This window comes from Oryctolagus cuniculus, chromosome 1 (genome assembly GCF_964237555.1).
Source record: "Oryctolagus cuniculus chromosome 1, mOryCun1.1, whole genome shotgun sequence".
Lineage (NCBI taxonomy): Eukaryota > Metazoa > Chordata > Mammalia > Lagomorpha > Leporidae > Oryctolagus > Oryctolagus cuniculus.
Window position 1 is genome coordinate 97,196,926 of NC_091432.1, and position 20,416 is coordinate 97,217,341.

The following is a 20,416-nucleotide window of genomic DNA, read 5'->3' on the forward strand; positions in this document are numbered from 1 at the left end:
TAAAGAAAGAAGACTTTTTAAAGGAATAGCTAATATTAAAGCCTATCCTTACAGGTAATATAACAGGCAATTCTGTAATATGTTGTAGTAACAATGTAAATATTCAAATGACAAAAGGATGAGGGCATATCAGTAGTTCTCAATGTTCAAAGCTGAAATAATTTAAGCAACAATATAAATTTTAAAAATGTAACATTAAATTATAGTGCCAAATATAAAACAACTATATATATCTATGCTGATGTAAGTAAATATTTACATAAAAAAGTAGGGGAGAAAAAACAAGTCCTCACTGCAGAAATTCCAAATAAAATTTTTACATACTCTCCCTTTCTGGAGTGTAGGCCATCTTAGTGACTAATCTCCAAGTGAGAATGGGAAAATAGTTTCTCAAAATGGAGAAAAGTTTCAAAACATTTTAACAAAATGATGAAGATTATATCAACGATAGCTTGAGAATATCAGATTCCTCAATACTAAGTGATAAGAAGAACACTTCACCTCTATGATTCCATAGAGGCTCCATATTAGAGTAGTAATGAGAGAAGTATCAGACAAATCCAAGTTGAGGGACAGTCTATGAAACACTGGACCAGTACTCGTCAAAGAGTTGAGGTTATGAAAAAGAAAGATGAAATTGTCATGGAATCAAAGAGAACAGGGAAATACAACAAGAAAACCCAATGAGGTGTCTTGAATTGGATCACAGAACACAAAGATATAGTAATGTAAAAACTGACAAAATACACATAAGGTCCAGAGTTTAATTAATAGACCAGTGTTGGTCTTTTAGTTTTGACAAATGTACCAAATTAATGTAATATAATAGTATTAAGGAAAACATAAGCTAGGTGAAGGGTAAAGAGCAACTCTGTGTTGTATCTTTGTAATTCTTTTGCAAATCAAAGCTTATTCCTAAATTAGAAGCTTATTTTTTTAGATTTATTTTATTTATTTGAAAGAGTTACAGAGAGAAAAAGAGGGAGATATAAAAATAAAGATCTTCCATCCACTGGTTAACTCCTCAAATGGCCACAGTGGCTGGAGCCAGGCCAGGCTGATGCCAGAAGCTAAGAGTTTATCCAGGTCTCCCATATGAGTACAGGGGTCTAAATTTTTGGGTCATCTTTTGCTGCTTTCCCAGGCACATTAGCAGGGGACTGGATTGGAAATAAAGGAAATGGGACTCAAACCAGTCCCCTTATAGGATACCAGCATTGCAGATGACTGCTAAACCCATTATGTGACAATGCGGTTCCTAAGAACCTTATTTAAAACGAAGAAAAAAAAAGTATGTGCTGGTTTCCTAACATCATATAAAGAAGATCATTCAGGCTTCTAACACCATTTTTAAAATCATCCTTATGATCTCATGAGTTTAACACTGAAATGTCACAAAATATTCATTATTTCTTTTTGAGGTCTAAATTTTTCCATCTTCAGTCAACTGGAATATTCTTCAGTTAGCTCTCAAAATTTTTGTCTTCAACTAGGTGATTATTATAGCTTCCTTTCTTTCTGTTACAAGGTGTCCAGGTCCATCTTTTACAGTTCTTTCCCTAGAGTTAGAATGAATTCTTTCTCAAAGAAGTTCTGCTATCTCTGAATGGGAAAGATATTAGACATCACAAATTGTGTGCCTGACTGGTAATTTTTAATAGTTTGGTCATTATTTTTAAGCCCTTTTTACTGTGTAAAAGTTGAAAATGAATACTTTATTTTTAAAAACCAGCAATTCATACTGAAATTTCCAATATTTTCCACTCATGCTAGCATAATAATTCATTTTCTTTGTGGAACAACATACACACAACATTCTCAGAATAGCTATCTCAATACTAACATCCACAATATGACTAGTGAAGTCACTGTAAGAATTTTTTTCAGTGACTTCGTCTGTAGGAGATATTCTACTGAAGAAGGTAAGTGAAAATGACACATTTTAAAATAAATTGAAATACATAACCTGAGTAGCTGTGGAAGGTTTACTGTCATTTTATTCCATTCTCTATGTCCTTAAAGGAAACAGTCCTCCTTATAGATAAATGCAAGTGTACTACACACTCACCTCCATGTTGCTTTTTATGGTGTAACAATATATCCTTGAGATCACTCATTTTTCTGTTTACTGTACTTTCAGCAATGATTATGCATTTTTTCACCAAAATAAACACCTTTTGATTCCACTTCCCACAAACTTTTTGAAGTACCTTTGTATGGCAAACCATTGTACCATAACTTAGTAAGATAACTTCCTATCAACAGCCATGTCAGTTGCTTTGTAGTTTACTATCACAAATAGTGCTGTGATAAATATCTTTGTGTATGAAAATCCGTAATTTGGCTGCTGAATATTTTGAATCTAAATCTAATAACATAATCTCAAGGTCAAATGGTAAATGCTACTGTTATTTGTTCTGTCCGCACATTCGTATCTTGTTTAGATTATTTCTACAGCTTTCAAATTTACCTAGTTACATCAAGAGTCACCGTATACAAGAAGGTTTCAAAAACTTCACTGGGCTTCCTAATCAATAAAGTGATACCTAAAGTTTTCTATAGATCAAGTGGTTATTGTTGGCCCTTAGTATAACACCTGCCACAGTAATCATTAACAAACATTCAAAATCTTGCAAAAATAACAGGGATTTTATTTTGTTCATCTTTATAAGCACATGGACAGTAAGCACATGGTAGGTGCTCGACATGATACTGACATACATCATATGGAGAAGGATAAGATACATACAGAAAGTAAAATGGAGATTTTAATTAAGGAAAAATAGAAATTAAAAAAAGATCACTATTTTAGGAAAATGTAGTTATGTCACCTGTGGTTATATTAGGGCAGATATCATCATGGCAGCTAGTTGGAAAATGAGTGACCCTGCATATAGGTCAGTGGTGCTACTACATCATATGAAAGCACAAATCTCTTAATTTGAAGAAGAATGAAAGTTAATAGTTATCTCTGTACACCAGAGAGAGCTTCACTAGTTATCCCAGTAGGTAATGGGCTTAATAGTTTTGTATATTGTGAAATTTTACATGGCCTATTTTATTTTCTTATTCTAAGACAAAACCAAATGCTATTATTTACAGCCTTTGTTTTTACAGACAGAAAAGACAAAAAGAAAAACATTCTAAATCCCACTCAGCTTACCAGACTAAAACCTCATAAACTGAAAATGACAAATATATTATTTGTGTAATCCAATTACTCATAATTATGTTTTGTCATCACAGCCTATAATGAGATGTAACAGAAAAGTGGGTAAATAAAAAAGTCATTTTAAAAAGCAAAATTCATAACCTAGGAAATAGAAAAGCATTCTGAAATGTTTTTTAAAGATTTATTTATTTTTTATTTTAAAGGTGGAGTCACGAAGAGGATGAGAGAGAAAGAGAAAGCGAGAGAGAGAGGAGAGTGAGTGAGAGAGAGCTAAATTCTGTCTACCGGTTCACTTCCCAAATGGCTGCAATAGCCGGGGTTGGGCCATGCTGAAGCCAGGAGCCAGGAACTCCATTTGGGTCACCCATGTGGGTGGCAGGGACTCATGTACTTGAGCCAGCATCTGCTGCCTCCCGGATGTATCAGCAGAGAGCTGGATTGGAAGCGTAATAGCAGGGACTCAAACACTGCTCTGCTATGGAATGCAGGTTTGTACCCCTTAATCTATGAACTACAAATACAGGAAATTGGTGAACCTAGTAAAAGACTTGTAAACAACTCAATGAACATGGGAGTGCAAACATCTCTAGAAAATACTGATTTCCAATTTATTTTGCATGTAAAACACCCAGAAGTGGGATTGGTGGTTCACATGGTAATTCTCTTTTTAGCTTTGTGGGGAAGACATACAGTTTTCCATGAAGATTATACCAATTCACATTCCCAATAACAGTGTATGAGGGGTCTTCTTTTCCCACAACCTTTTCAATTCAAAATCACTGGGAGAGTAAATGTGAAATGTTCTCACCTCACAAAACGATAAGTATTTTAGGTGATGGATATGTTAATTAACCAGATTTAATTATTCCACATTGTGTTCATAAATCATAACATCACTTTGTACTCTATTAATTTATGCAACTGTAATTTGTCAATCTACAATTTGAAAAAATTTACAGGAGACTTGAAGAAGTAAAGGTAATATGTAATTCAAAGGTCTTTACCAGGGGGACACTTAAAACAATCTCACACTGGGGCCATAGCAGGTAAAGCTGCCGCCTTCAGTGCTGGCATCCCATATGGGCACCAGTTTGAGTCCCGCCTGCTCCACATCTGATCCAGCTCTCTGCTATAGCCTGGGAAAGCTGCAGAAGATGGCCCAAGTCCTTGGGACCCTGTACTCGGGTGGGAGACCCAGAAAAAGCTCCTGGCTCCTGGCTTTGGATCAGCCCAGCCTCAGCCATTGTGGCCATTTGGGGAGTGAACTAGTGGGTGGAAGACTCTCTCTCTCTCTCTCTCTTTCTCTCTGTGTGTGTGTATGTGTGTAACTTTGCCTTTCAAATAAAGAAAGAAATCTTTTTAAAAAAAATCTCTTTAACTATTCCATTGTCTTTTCCCAAACATCGTTATATCAGGCAAATATAAGTACTTGCTATATTCTTTTTGAAAATCTAGTGGGAGACACAATCTTAGGCTTCTTAACCTTGAAGGAGAATCTCAACCTTTCTTTCTCTCCCTCTCCCCCCCCTGATTTTATTCTAATTTGTTGGAATTAGGGGACTTCATTCACTGCCTTGATTAGGAGACTTCAAATCATACAGGGGAAATTAGAACCCTGTCATTTCCCACTAATACAGTCTCTGCCTGTCGGTAGCAAAGGCCCCACCCATGACAGCCAGGTGAAATGCCAGTGCCTCTGGGGACAAAGTGACACCACAGCTTTTAAAACTTTGTAGGATCAATTATTTTCATTATACGGTCAGAACAATCATTGGTACCCTATCATCCACCAAGTGCTTAAGTCTTCCTGGAGGTGGGTTCAGCGGACTTCTTGGGTTGAGTGAGCATTCTAGAGCCCCAGCAAAGAAGATACATGCCTGAAAGACCCTCCGTGTTTCTATGAGATAACTATGCCCACTACTCACGCACGCTCCTTCTTCTTATATCAGCTGGGTAGCATGTCCCTCCTGCTGTTCAAGTGGGCCATGGTGAGGAAAAGGGTCGCCAGGGATCGGGCTACAGGAAAGAAAGGAGTCCAGTCCTTAACCACTTTCCCTACTTTCTCTTCACACAGTTCTTTAATCTAGTTTGGCCTTAGGCTTTTCAAAGCACATCTCAGAGGATCAGCTCCGATTTCATTTCTCAGTCTCTTCACCATCCTCTTTATTCCCCCTGAACTTTGCTGTTTAAACTAACCTGCTCCTTCCTAGGATGTTTCAACTTCTCTGGATGTTTTTTCCTGCCTGATCTCCTCCGAGTCTCCCCTCTTCTTGGCCCCAGCTTCTTAGAGCCGCCAAGGCCGCCCTTTTCGCCCCTTCCCCCTGCTTGCCCTGGCTGAGATCCTTCACCTCGTCCATTCTCCTGTCAGGCTCTCCAGATTCCCGGGCTGTGTGCTGGTGAGAAATCTTTGCTGCAGCGAGGACAGGAGTCCCCCGCGCGCAGCCCAGTGGCAGAAGAGGGCTAGGCTGAGAGGGAAGGAGAGGACTGGAGAGGAGGGAGGCAGCCCGTCCTCCCCGCGAGCCTGCAAGGATGCGGCAGCGGACCGGGGGCATGGGGAGGCACTAACCCCCCGAGCCCCTGATCCGGGCTTGCCGATCCGGTGCGCGGGCCAATTTCCTGCCAAGTGCAGCCAAGCAGCAGAGGCGCCTGGAAAGCCACGAGAGGGGCGCAGGGGGTGCCCATCCCCAGAGTCGGTTCCTCTGCGAATCGGGGAAGAAGAGAGGAGGGAGTCCGTGAGTGGTGAGGAGAAGGAAAAACCTGTCTCCAGTCTGCCTGGGGAGCGTCGGAGAGACCAGGGCGCTCGGGTGAGCGCGCGAGGGGCGAAGGCGGCAGGGAGGTGGGCTAGGGGCGTGCGACGGGAGTGCGCGCTCGGGGAGGGGAGGAGAGGCGAGGCGAGGCGAGCAGGGCACCGCCGCTCCCGGCTGGCGCAGTCTGGGGGGCGCCGGCGGGTGCGAGCCGGGGAGCGCGTGCGGCTGCCGCGGCGCCGGTGTTTGTGTGTATGTGAGCAAGCGAGGGGCGAGCGCGAGTGCGAGGGAGGCAAAGAGAGAGCGCATGTCTCATCCCTGCGAGCAGCCACTAGACGCCCCACCACCATCTTTTGCATGTGCAACATTGACAGCCGGACAGAAAACCGCTCCCAGGGCTATGGAGGCTGCGGGAAAAATCTGGCAGCTCGCGATGGATTGCTAACGGGAAAGAGGCATACTAGCCAAACATCCCAACCTCTCCCCCCCACCCCCATTTTTCCCTTTGATTGTTTTTAATTTTAGCGCCATCGTCTTCAATGCCTCTCTGAACAGCCTTGAGGAAGAGTGTGAGCGAAAGAGAGAGGAGAGAGCGCGCGCCAGGGAGAGGAAAAAAGAAGATGAGGATTATTTGCAGACAGATTGTCTTGTTATTTTCCGGATTTTGGGGACTCGCCATGGGAGCCTTTCCGAGCAGCGTGCAAATAGGTAAGCTCTGCTCCGGCGGGGTGTGCATGTGGCTGGCTGTAGCAGATATCCGAAAGTGAGTTAATGAGTTGCTGGTGAGCAATTCAGGGAGAGCTTCAGCTGTCTGCTGCCCCTTTGCTTCCTTCCTCTCCTCTTCTCCCCTTTACAAAAGATGTCCCTTAGGTGCAGGTGCCTTGGGAATGTGCACAGAACAGCCCGTCCTTCGCAGCCCCTTCCCCCCTTTCCACCTTCCGTTCAAGTCGCTTAAGTCGTATTGGAGTAAGTTGGGGGCGGGGAAGAACGTGGGGCTTGCTTGTATTTTATACGATTATTTTTTTTTATGAACATAAAGGGCTGTCAAGTTTATTCTTTTTAAAAGCCCACTCTTCCCATGCTGGACGCCGCAGCTCTCTCTGGCTTTTACAGAAAGACACTATTTGGACTAAAAAGCGTTTCCACCAGCACCACCTGCTTTTTCTTGCCATGGGTTAGCAGGTTTCAAAGTTAGATTCCTTTCCAGGAACCTTCTATCTTTTTAATGTGTTTTCCTCTGGAAGCTTTTGGCTTCCTACCTCCACCTAGACTCTGTTTCCAGGGACCCCCCTCTAGCCTTGGCTTCTCTTGCTATTCTCTCCTGTATTATAATGGGACGCAGCTATTGAATTTCTTCCAGCTAAGCCCAGCCTCAACACTGCATCATTTCTCGCAGACTGTGCACAAAACGGGGCTAATTAGGCTGAGTTCACAATCTGCAGAAAAACAAAGTTCTTCTCCCCTTTCCCATATCCCTTTTCTTGCGTGTCACTGCATCCCCTCGATTCTGGGTTTCAATGTGAATCTCTTTTCCGTTCATCTGCATGCATCTTAGAGATGCTCAGAACTGGCTGATGTGGCAGTGTGCGGAGAATCTTGGGGAGGGCAAGAAAGAGAACGGAAAACACACTAAATGGTCTCTGAGGTCATTGTGATAGTGACAAATTGGGAGAAGAAAAAGCTGAGCTGTCCTAAAGACTCAAATACTAAGCATGAACCTTAGGGACAAAGGGCAGTCTCTAAAGATCTGGCAGGGATAGATCTTTAATTATATGTATGTGCTTGTGACTGACAGTAGATTTGACAGTGCTTGGGTGGGCATAACATTTACAGGAGGAAACATTGAAAGTGCTTTTCCTGCTGTTTTTAATAGGTGGTCTCTTCATCCGAAACACAGATCAGGAATACACTGCTTTCCGACTAGCAATTTTTCTTCATAACACCAGCCCCAATGCGTCGGAAGCTCCTTTTAATTTGGTACCTCATGTGGACAACATTGAGACAGCCAACAGTTTTGCTGTAACAAATGCCTGTAAGTAAGACATAAGTTATGGGTAAATTGGAAGACAATGAAAAGGAGTCCCTTTCCAGATTATTATTGTTAGTATTACTATTTTAGAAAGAAATTCAGGATTCCCATAGTTGCCTGGCTCCCAAACAAATCCCAATTAAATCAAGATTTAGTCTCAGGGATACTCTGCCAGTCTCTTTCTCTCCCTCCCTCCTCCACCTCCTTCCTCCCTCCTTCCTCCTTCTTCCTTCTGTCCATCCAGGCTTCCTTTCTTTTTTCTTCACTTCTTGTCTGGATGACTCAAGTTAAATTCTCCTTTAACATTTTAGTGTTGTTCTTAATACCTTAACATGAATTTGATGACAATTGTACTCAATCTAGTTCTGTGCTTTTGGTTTTTCTTAGTTGCTTTTCACTTGAGTAAGCAAATGTCTTGCTTTTAAAGAAGACACCTGCTCCTTTACACTGTTAAAGGCAGGAGAAGATCTGCTGAGAGTGAGACAGTGAGGGGAGTGGTGGTGTGGAGGACATATATTTGAGTCGGTTGGTTGACGCTGCAGATGATCTGGTGATGTCACTTGAGGCTGCCCTGCTCTTATATTCTGGGTTATAAATGTCTCTTACTATCACGTAATGCATATATCCTGTGGATGTAACTTCGTGAATCCTTGCCTGGGTGCCAAATCACGTTAGTCTCCCATCCACCTGAATCCACAGACCAATTCCACAGGGTCTGTTATCCCACACAATGAAACTAAATAGGTGACCTCACCTAATGTTATAAGAAACAGTTGTTCAGTACTCCCCCATGAAGACACTGTAGGACTTCAAGGAAAAGATACAACCAACTATGAGTTAATTTAAAGCACTGTACATCATGATGAGTCGATAGCACTTGTATTGACTTTCTTTCTTGAAGGAAGTGCATAGTTCAAATTCCTCTGGAGTTTTGTACATTAATTTATCACTGTTTGAAATTTATATATTAAGGTAGTGATTATAGATTATGTAAGAGACATAGGGTTTTTCTATATAAATTTTTGCATGTTTTCACAGCAATAATAAAATGTTAAGGCTGAGTAATAGAGTTTTATGGCATCAATGTAGATATATTTTATTTTTAAAAAATTCTGCTAGTTCAAGAAAGTATACTGAGCAAAGGAACAACTAAAATTGAAAAACAAAGAGCTTTTAAATGTTTGGAATATATTTATTTCATTAACTTAAATTCATCTTTATTTACCATTAGCTTAACAGATAACAGAATCACTTTTCTTTAATTTTTGGTGTCTTTAACTGTTACTTCATTTTAGAGTTTAGTTTCCTAAGGAGATGGAAGCATTTGGCAGTTTTTCAAAATGTCACAATTATATGGCTTTGCAGAATTACGGTAGATCTTATGTGCACTACTTAATTTGAAAAACTCCACTTGTTTGATGATAAAATTAATATGACATTAAAGCAGAAGATAGTTATTTTGAAACAGAAATGAATATAAATTAGCTAGGTTTGTAGACAATCATTTTGTAATTTTATGTTATTAGCTTTGTAATAAAAGTTTTATAAGATGTGTCATCATTTCAGATACTTTTAAGGAAAACATTCTCCTTAATATAAAAATAATATTTGTTGATTTAAGTATTTTTCTTGTCTTTCCTTACACCCCATAAACACAAATGAGCCTAGCTTTGAAACTAATCCATGATCCAAATATATGTGAAGATACTTAGTCAATAGCAAAATACTTTCAAAATATTGTTATTGTTATTAAATTTTGAAGGATTATTTTAAAGTGACCGATGTTTCAATTTTATTTCATTTTCATTTAAGAAATTAAGATCTTAAATATTCTAAAGTATGTGTTAGGATTTCCAGCTATGTAAACTCCAAGGTGTTAATCTTCTCCTCCATATTATTTGTTAACCTTATATGGGATCAGTTGAAATAGTATCATTTTATCTATGTAATAAAATATACTTCAAACAAAGTTAAATTCTATGCTGATTTGAAATAATTCTTTAGTTTCATAATTTTCTCTCTTTGACTTAATTTTCCAAAATACCTGCAAACATGATAAATTTATAGGAAGCTGCATAAAGAATATGAAAGTAGAAAAAGTAGGAAATACATTAGGATTAAGAATATTAAAACAAGTAAATTTTTCATCTGTGCATTTTGAATTCAAGTACAAATAACACAATGTTAGTGATCCAGTAGTTTTCATAATAACAAATAAATTGATTTTTTGTGTTCAAAACTATATTTTTTAAAAACATACAAATAAGGAAAAAACTCTAGTGCAAAGTTGGAAAATAATTTTGACAAATGAGTGTGTTAAGTGTCCTTAGGGCAAATCTAAGCAGAATTTGGGAAAAATCAATAGTCAGAGATTGTGGGTCAGATGATTGGTGTTTGTTGAATGAACTGACCAAGCACATACACAGGCATGAGTTTCCAGTCTAATTAAAAGTGAAATGTAAGCAGTAAGTTTAAGGCAACATCATATATCAAAATCCACATCTTTCAGTAGATTACAAAAAGATAAAAATAGGTATATAATCTTAGTATTTCTGGAGAATTAACATAGAATTTATTCCTCAACAGATAATGACTGGATTTTAACCTTTGTCATGTGGGATTAAGTCTAAAAATAGAACATGTGGGTAGGTAGATTTTTTTGAAATTATGATTTTCCTACACTGGCTCCTTGTAAAACTACAGAGTCTAGTCTGTGAATATGTGCCATTAAGCAGGGTATGGGATTATTTTATGAAATGTATACTTCAAAAAGAAAAAGACAGATGAAATGAAAGTATTTAGTCATCTCGTAGACAGATATAATAATGCTATTTTCCTGCCTCAAAATTACATCAATGCTTTAAGAATACTTTAGGCAATCTAAACTATTCTATGTGTAGACTTTATGTATTGATAGATCTAAACCCCATTAACTCAAACTTAGAATTTTTGGGTTAAATTTCAAATTCCTGGCAGGAGGGAATAATGTCATCTTATAATTTTGTTTTCAATAAGATTTGTATGACATTAACTTAAAATGTTGTTTTTATTTTTTTTAACAGTCACCTTGTTGGAAAATTACACTTTGCTGAATATTAAGCTAAAATTATAGAAATACAGGTAATATAAAGCCATAACTTATTTCAATAATGAAAACAAAATAGATGTAAATAGTAGTATTTGTAGTCAGATTTTAAAATGTAGTATGGAGGATGACATAATGGATGCTTTAAAAATAAATTCAATATGAGCAATTTTTTTTAACTAAAATATCATACAGTTGTCTTTCTGGTGGATACCAAAATAGATACTTATACAAAGAAACTTGCCAGTTAAATTGGATATGTCCTTTGGAGAGCATTGGAGGCAACCTACCAGTAGGCTCTTTTATATTTTTCCAGTAGACATATTTTGGTTTGAAGGATGATGTCTGTCAAATTTTACCAAAAGTAATAACCAAAATGTTAAATAAGTTTACCATCAAATTTTCAAGAAGTTAAATTGATTGGACACATCTTGATTATTAATTTTCTCCAGCATAAATCCTATAAAAGAGGCAGTCTTTTAATTAGGCCATCTCTATACAATGCAATCCACAAATATTCAGTTTCAGAAAAGACCGTTTTGAATTTCAGATGGACAATCAAAATTGTATAATGAAACAAATCAAGAGCCCATGCATGCCACTTGGTGAAATAATAAAATAACTATAGAATATTTCCAACTTTCAAAACTCAGATAGGAAGAATCAGTTAGTGAGTATTTTTTCCTTTCTTTTCTTTTTTAATTATGTGTTTGTCTTGATCTCCTGTTCCGTCTAAAATCTTTCTATCCAATTGTCTAAAAGATGATATATTGAGAAGACATAATAATCACAAACAGAATGGATACTGTACCCTAGTGATGATGAAAATGCCTTTTAAAGTTAGGTATTAGTTGTTTGTGGCTGATTTACTTGTCAAATATAAATATCTGTGATAAATGGTACAAGATAAAACTCTAGTGGTTTGACCTGCAAAGTTGTTAGTAATGATATTGTTGAATTAAATACTGTTTGACTTTTTGCTTATTTTTAGGAAAATGAAGGATGGAACTCTACTGTCACTCTCATTAAGTTTCCTTATTTTGAATTTATTAAGAGTCTCTGCTGATTTGAAAAAATTCTTTAGTTTCATAATTTTCTCTTTTCCTTAATTTTCCATTCTAAAATTAATGCCAAAGAAATAACCTATATTTCTATGATGTGATCCTTTCATAAATGATAAAATGAAGTGTAATTTTCATTGATGTATTTCAGAGTTGTCAAAGGATTAAGCTTTCACAAAACTGTCAGAACAATTTCTTAATTTCTTTTCAATGGAGTTCTTCTAAGTGTTGTTTATTTCCCAAAGAGAAAGCATTTTACTCCCAGTCATTGTAGATATATACGTGTCCATGTATGTGTGCGTGTGTGTGTGTGCTTACATAGTAATTTTATTGTTCTGAATTTCAAAATGAAGAATAAATACAATACACCTTACATTATACAAAAACATAGCATTTTAAAGCTACTTTCATATATTTGACTTTGTTTGACCTCCAGCTAATCTCAGAGTGAGACAGTCTGATAAGAGTCATTATTTTGTAGTTAAGCCAGCTTTGGCTCAAAGGAGTTATTTGACTTGCCAAAGACTATATAGTAATTGACTGCAAAGCCAGACTCTGAACCAAATCTTCTAACTACTATCCTAGCACTTTTACCAGGAGGCATAGAATTAGAAAAATATAATATATAGAAAAATATAATATCTCCATGGAGATTATTTGAATTGAAAAAAAAAGAATTGCCATTTGTCTTTAATTTAATTGCAACACTGAAGAAAATAGGACAAGACAGTTCTGGGCAACTTATTCATCAATCACATGGTGGTGAGTGATATAACAAAGGCTGAAGTCATATTACGTAGTGATGCTATTTATTCGTTAGATTAGATAATGAGTATATTCATTTATTCATTAAACATTTATCAAGAGGAACTTTATTCATGACTATCTGCTAGAAATGGAGAATACAAAGTATACAGTCTAGTGGAGAAGATAGATAAGTCAGTATATTGTAGCACAGATGAAAGTGTAGTAAGATAAAGTGCTAAGACAGAGAGGGGCACAGGAAGGATAATCACACTGAACCTGGGATGGCATCCTAAGGATGATGTCTGCTTGTCGGTGTGCTAAGATTCGAGTTGAGTCATTTGGAAATGGCGATAGAAAGAGGGCATATTTGGCTAAAGTGCATGAGGAAGCCATGAGATGAGGAGCACCAGGTGTGTCTGAGCCCCTAAATATGGTTTAGTCTGACTGTTGGCATTGAGTATGAGGAGCAAAGGTGTGTTAAGGGGGGAAACTTTGCAGATCTATAGAGGATACCAGCCTGTTGTAAGATACTCTTTTAGATAAGAAGGGGACCCATAGCTCATTTGAGCACAATAATGACATGATCAGATTTATCTTTTACAAAGAAAAAAACTGTTTTCAAGAGGGAGAATGAATGGGAAAGGGACAAAACAAAAAGGAAAAGATCTGTTCATTAAATGTTGTTATATAATGTAGAGTGATGGATTCTTGGGTAAATGTAAAAGCATTGAGGAGAGAGAAAAGCACCTGAATTCAAAACCACAGAATCTTGACAGAACATGATAATTGATTGGCTCTCCATATGAGAGGATACAGAGAAAGTGTGTTATGGAAAAAAAGATGGGTTTTCCGATTTCTGGACTGGCGAGATAGTGGTACCATCTAATATAAGGAAGGGATAAAGAGGAGAAAGAGCAGACTTGGGTGGGGAAGGTGAGTTTACAGTGGACATACTGAATCTGTGGTGATAAATAGACTTGTATAGTAGAGAGATACACAGTAGAAAGCTGGGCATATGGGTCTGGAGCTCGTGGATTCTAAAGGAGCTGAAGGCAGATGATTGGTGTTGATTGGAGCGATGGGAGTGAATGAGATCATTCAGAGGGTATGAGTAGTAAGACTGCTGAGCACCAAACTGGAGGAAGTACTAATACGTGGGGGACAAAGAAAATCACTGGGGAGAATAAAGGAGACTGAAGGAAAATAGGTCAGAGAGTTCAGAGGAAAATGAAGCAAGAATAATTTCATAAGATCCAGGGGATGGGAAACATTTCAAGTAAATAATGATCAAGTTTGTCAAAGACTGAAAAATATAAATAATGAAATGCAAGGATAACATATATACAATATGCATCCTATTATATAATAATAAGTGTAATATCTTGAATGTAGGTCTTTTTGTCCCTGTTTATCTCTTCCCCTTAGATTGTTCTTTTGCATTTTTTCCAGGGGAAAATAACCTTTATTAATCCCACATAGATTCTACTAATACATAAACTTTTGATTTCGAATATTCTTATCTTTTATTTAGAGATAGGGAGAGATAGTCTTATCTAGATTTGTATTTTCAACCTCATAGTGAGTAAGTTACTTAATACATTGGAGCCTTTGTTTCAACATCTGTTAAAACAGTGAACTTACACCTACCATTTGTAAATTTTATAAATATTAGAAAAGTATTTGGAAAATATTCTGCATATACTTAGAACAAAATATTAGACGTAGTACATTTTCCATCACATGGACCATTTATTTCTGAGTCAATTTTAACATTTCAAGAACTTGTATTTTATATTTTGAAAAGACATTTATGTTTTAATACATATATTTTGTTGATCTTTCATATATACTCTTTTGACCTCTCACTGAATTGCTCATTTCTTATTTATGCACAAAATTCTAGTCAAAATTATTTCCAAGTACTAAAAGGATAATTTTATCTGGGCTCTATGGACCAGAGAGGGGATTATATCATTGATGGATTAAAGGAGCTCAATGAATGTTCCTTATTTTATGCAAAATTACTTATTCTTGTGTATAGTGTATGTGTGTATTTACAGAAAGTTGCTCTTCAGTTTTAATATTAACTTTTCAATGAGTTTGTTACAGAAAAAGCCTAGGGCTACAACCCTAAAGGAGCCATATGTGAGTTAGATAAACAGTTCTTCATTCCCTATCTTTGACATTTTAGAAGTAGAATCTTCAAACTACCAAGAGTTTTCCCATAAAATCCATCTCACAGGTTCTTCTGTAAAACAAAAACAAAACTGATCAGCATGTTTTAGCTAGAAAAATCCTTGACTTGGTCCTCTGCGCCCCAAGCTGTCATCTGATTATGACAGTGTTGTTCCTGCTCTTCCCATTAGAGTGCTACCTTTTCTACAGCAGCTCCTATTTCTATCATTAGTCACCTTTTCCTTTACCACTACCCATACTGGGACATTGTGTTCCTGAAGGTCCTAACTGATTTACAAATTAGCAAAAATCCAATTGTTTCTTAGTTCTCATTGTCTGGGAATAGCTTGCAGAATTTGACATTTCTAACAACTTGCTATTCTTTGAAACTCATTCAAACTCAGATAATAATATGTATGCTAAAAGCTACTTTAATTGAGTACTGACTATATGCCAAGGCTTTGTGTTACTTCAGTTCTTAAGTGGAGAAACATGATTTGGCTAATAAAATTTGCCTAACTATGAAGCATTCAGGACATCAGATCTTAAACTCAATTCTCTTAACCAATACAATATTTGTTGTTCATATTACGGCATCCACAAATTGATTATCTCTCAGTGTGACTGTAGCTAGATAACTTTTAATTAAACTATCAAGATGTTTTTCTCAAAGCCACCTTTTGACAACTTCCATTTACCTCAAAGAATATATATAGCATTTTATATTGAACATTGATTTGTCTCTGATGCAGCCTCCAAATTTCAGAATCCCAAATTTGACACTCCTAGTAATTGATATTGTCAAATTCGTTTTATAAATACTCCCATGTATAAAAATGATGAATTAACCTTTAGTTGTTATGCAAACAGTGTTGGATGCTTCATTAGATGGCCAGCCTATATATATCAGGTAGGAACATAATTTGATTTCAGAAAATCACAGATTCAAAACTACCATTTTTCTGAATGCATTGCTTTAAGATTTATTAACTAACAGGCATTTATCAGGTTTTCTTTGTCAGGTTTGGAATTTCAAAAAAACATGGTAATTACTGTCTTAAAGAGTGTAACATTAAGTCAAAATTGCTCCAATCTATGTAGCATCATCACTTGCCTCCAACTCAATAAAACTATCCCTTTCAGGAAGAAGTTCGAAGTTATATTAGAAATAAGAAGTAAAGCATATTTGAGACATATTTCTTTTCAATAGGCCACTATATTTTTCCAGATACAGCAAAAATGACAACATAAGCTATAATCAGTGGCTGCTTTCTTTTGTTGCTTATCTGCTTGTTACAAAATCAGTAGTTTTCTAACTGTGACTGTATATATATAACACCATGTGTTATTTCAGTTTTCACATATTTATTTTTTGACTAACATGTAGTTTTTTAAATTTCAAATAAATTGAAAATCTTAAAAAGTTAAAACATCCCTTAATCCCACCACTTCACAATAATCAGTGTAAATGATTTGTTGTAGATCTTTCCAGATTTATTTTATTTCTGAATAGAATTCAAGATTAAACATAAATTTCTAATATATATCTAGAAGTATAAGTATTTGATAAGTATAATCACTCTACACCCAAATTTTATTAATGGTTCATTTTACTTAATCATAAAAAAGGTTTTTTAAGGATATATTTTATTTATTTGAAAGGTACAGTCACAAAAAGAGAAGAGACACAGAGATATTCATGTACTTGTTCACTCCCCAAATGGTTCCAACCGCTGGGGGTAGGTCAGGCCAAAGCCAGGGGCCTAGAACACCATCTGTGTCTCCCATATGGGGGGCAGGAGCCATCTTGCACTGCTTTCTCAGCCACATTAGCAGGGAACTGCATCAGAAATGGAGCAGCCAGAATTCAGCCAGAATTCAAACTGGCACCAGTGTGGGATGTCAGTGTTGCAGGTAGCAGCTTAACCTGCTGTGCCACGTCTTCTGCCCCAAAAAAGCTTTTATGAGTATACAAGGATACATGCTAATTTTCTTTTGCTACTACATAAAACACCACTTTATGAAGTTAATATGATGAATCCCCTCTGGTTCAACATTTAGGTTGCTTCCACATTTTTAGTATTACAAACAAAATAGCAATAAAATTCTTTGTGTACCTATACAAATATTACTATAGGATCAACTCCTGGGATGAAATTACTGTATTGAATAGTGTAGGTTTTTGGTTTTAATAGATAATATCATGTCTTCTCAAGAAAAGAGCAACCAGGGGCCAGTGCTGTGGTACAGTAGGCTAAAGCCCCAGCCTGCAGTGCTGGCAACCCATATGGGCCCCAGTTCAAGTACTGGCTGCTCCTCTTCTGATCCAGCTCTCTGCTGTGGCCTGGGAAAGCAGTAGAAGATGGCCCAAGTCCTTGAGCCCTGCACCTGTGTGGGAGACCTGGAAGAAGCTCCTGGCTCCTGGCTTCAGATCAGCTCAGCCCTGGCCATTGCGGTCATTTGGGGAATGAACTAGCAGAATGGAAGACCTCTCTCTCTCTCTCTCTAGCTCTACCTCTTTCTGTAACTCTGTCTTTCAAATAAATAAAATAATTCTTAAAAAAAAAATAAAAGAGCAACCACCAGTATGTGAAGATAATTATTTTTTTATGACCTGACAACACTAGCTATTATCAGTCTCTTAAATCTTCACTTGTCCTAGTTGGTGAAAATGACATCTAATTGCTGCTCTGTTTTGCATATTTCTGATTAACAGTAAGGCTAAGGAGTTTCTTAGGAGACCTGTACAAGGATTTGGCAGATTTTTTTCACTTTGCCTTTAGCTTCCATCTTCATTTATCTTGTCTTTTGCATAACCAACATTTTAAGTTTGTATTTAGTCAAATCCATGATTCATTTTTGTGACTTTTGGGTTTTGTGTTATGCTTACAAAATCATTCTTGTTCTTCAAACTGTAAAAATACTACACATATTTTCTAATATCTTCATGATCATAAATTTTATGTTTGTTTTTATACATTTTAAATATTTTATTTGAAAGGAAAAGAGAAATATCTCCCATCTGCTGGTTCACTCCCCCATATGCCCACAATAACTGGGCAGGTTGTGCAAGGACTCCACGTGAGTGACAGGTGCTCAACTACTTGATCAGTCACCTGCTGCCTCCCAGAGTGACATTTTTCTTTTATTTAAGATCTATTTATTTTGAAAATGAAACTTGCAGAGAAAGAAAGGGAAAGACTGAAATCTTTAATCAGCTGATTCACTCCCCTAAATAGCCACAATAGCCAGAGCTGGACCAAGCTGAATCCAGGAGCCAGGAGCTTCTTCTGGTTCTCCCATGTGGATGGCAGGTGATCAGGTGTTTATACCATCTTCCACTGATTTCCCAGGCCAACAGCAGGGAGCTGGATCTGAAGTGGAGCAACCATGACACAAGCCAGACCCATATGGGGTGCTGGAACTGCAGAGAGTGGCTTTACCTGCTGTGCCACAATATGGGCCCAATCTTTGTTTTTCTGCACTTTTTTCAATAGCTGTTCTGCAAGTTTTTCAAGCTATTACATTTGTGCAAAACTGATGTCATTTCTTGACTGAAGTGGAGTTTGAGCAACAATTAAGCATTTTGAAAATGTAATTATTTGAAAGGTAGAGTGACAGGAGCCAACATTGTGGCACAGTAGATTAAGCTGTTGCCTGTGACATTTGCACCATGTATGAGCACCAATTCAAGTTTCTCTGTTCCACTTCTGATCCAGCTCCCTACTAAAGTGCTTGCAAAAATCACTGGAAGATGGCCCAAGTACTTGGGCCCCTGCCCTCATTCATATAGAAGGCCCAGATAAAGTTCAGTGCTCCTGACTTTGGTCTGGCTCAGCACTAGCTGCTGTGACCCAAATGGGTAGTGAACCAGCAAATGAAAGTGCTCTCTCTCTCTCTCTCTCTTCTCTGTACCTCTTCATTTCAAATAAATTAATTAATCTTTTAAAGAAACAAGAAGGAAAGGTAGAGTGAGGGGGAGGAAGAGAGGAGAGAGAGGGAGAAAGGAGAGAGAGATTTATCTTCCTTCTGCTGATTCACTCCTCAATTGGTATAGCTAGGGCTAAGAAGGCCAAAGCAAGGAACTAGGAGCTAAATCTGGATTTCCCATGTTGTTGGCAAGGTCTCAGGTACTTGAGCCACCCTCGGCTGCTTCCTAAGCACATTAATAGATTACTGAATCAGAAACAGAGCAGCTAGGACTTGAACTGGCACTTTGATACTGCTTACAGGCAATGCAAGAGGCAACTTAACCTACTGTGTCACAATGCTTGCCCCAAAATTCTGCATTTTATCTCTTCTGATGTTCTTCTGTATGCTGTTTTCCCATCTACCTTTTTTTAAAACTTTTATTTAATGCATATAAATTTCCAAAGTACAACTTGTGGATTACAGCAACTTTTCCCCCCATAACCACCCTCCCACCCGTAAACCATCACATCTACTCCCTCTCCCATCCCATTATTCATTATGATTCATTTTTAATTACCTTTACATACAGAAGATCATCTTAGTATATACTAAGTAAAGATTTCAACAGACTGCACCCACACAGAAACACAAAGTATAAAGTACTGTTTGAGTACTAGTTATACCATGAATTCGCAAAGTACAACACATTAAGGACAGAGGTCCTACACGGGGAGTAAGTGCACAGTGAATCCCGCTGTTGATTTAACAGTGGACACTCTTATTTATGACGTCAGTAATCACCCGAGGCTCTTGTCATGAGCTGCCAAGGCTATGGAAGCCTCTTGAGTTTACAAACTCCGACCTTATTTAGACAAGGTCATAGTCAAAGTGGAAGTTCTCTCCTCCTTTCAGAGAAAGGTACCGCCTTCTTTGCCCCACCTACCTTTGATGGTCAAATTAAGTTGGAGACTGTCTCTTCCTGACTTAAAGCTCCCTAATTTGAGTTTTAAGTTTTTCATTCTCTTAAAATAAAATCTCAATTCAACCATGTTCTGACTTGGATATTCTAACGCCTGCCTACCTCTTTGCCTTGTTCACCATACTGGTGCTTACTCTGGGCTTCAGACCTCCATTTTTTTTACTTGCAACTCTTTTTATTCGAATCCTTTAATCCAGTTATTTGCTTGACTATATTTTTCCAAAACTTTGAGGTTGAGAGCTACCTTCCTGTCTTACGTCTGTTACATTAGCCCTCTCACTCTAAACCCTCAGTTGTTCTATACAACAATAATAGCCCAATGATCATCTTCACTTTTGTCATATTTTGTATTCATTGTATTATATTCATCTATCATCTCTATTTCCCACTAGTATAAAAATTTTCAGAATGATGGATGGTGTCTGACATGTGGAATGATTTGTCCTCATAATCTCATGCAATGCCTGGAACAAGGTAGGAAGCAGTAAATATCTATACATAAGTGAATGAAC

General features: G+C 37.4%; 1 protein-coding gene across 10 annotated transcripts in view; it reads left to right on the forward strand.

Moving 5' to 3' along the window:
• The first annotated feature begins 5,834 nt into the window (after nt 1-5,834).
• Nucleotides 5,835-20,416, forward strand: part of GRIA4 (glutamate ionotropic receptor AMPA type subunit 4) — a 387,746-nt gene continuing 373,164 nt past the window's right edge. For 9 of the 10 annotated variants that reach the window (XM_070077585.1, XM_017343621.3, XM_051819991.2 and 6 more), the window contains exons 1-3: nt 5,835-5,976; nt 6,442-6,624; nt 7,790-7,948. In XM_070077585.1, the coding sequence (XP_069933686.1) occupies nt 6,537-6,624; nt 7,790-7,948 (247 nt within the window). In that variant the 5' untranslated portion in view covers nt 5,835-5,976; nt 6,442-6,536. Of the gene's footprint in view, nt 5,977-6,175; nt 6,625-7,789; nt 7,949-20,416 lie in introns of those variants that run through there. The other variant, XM_070077577.1, reaches the window with a different exon arrangement.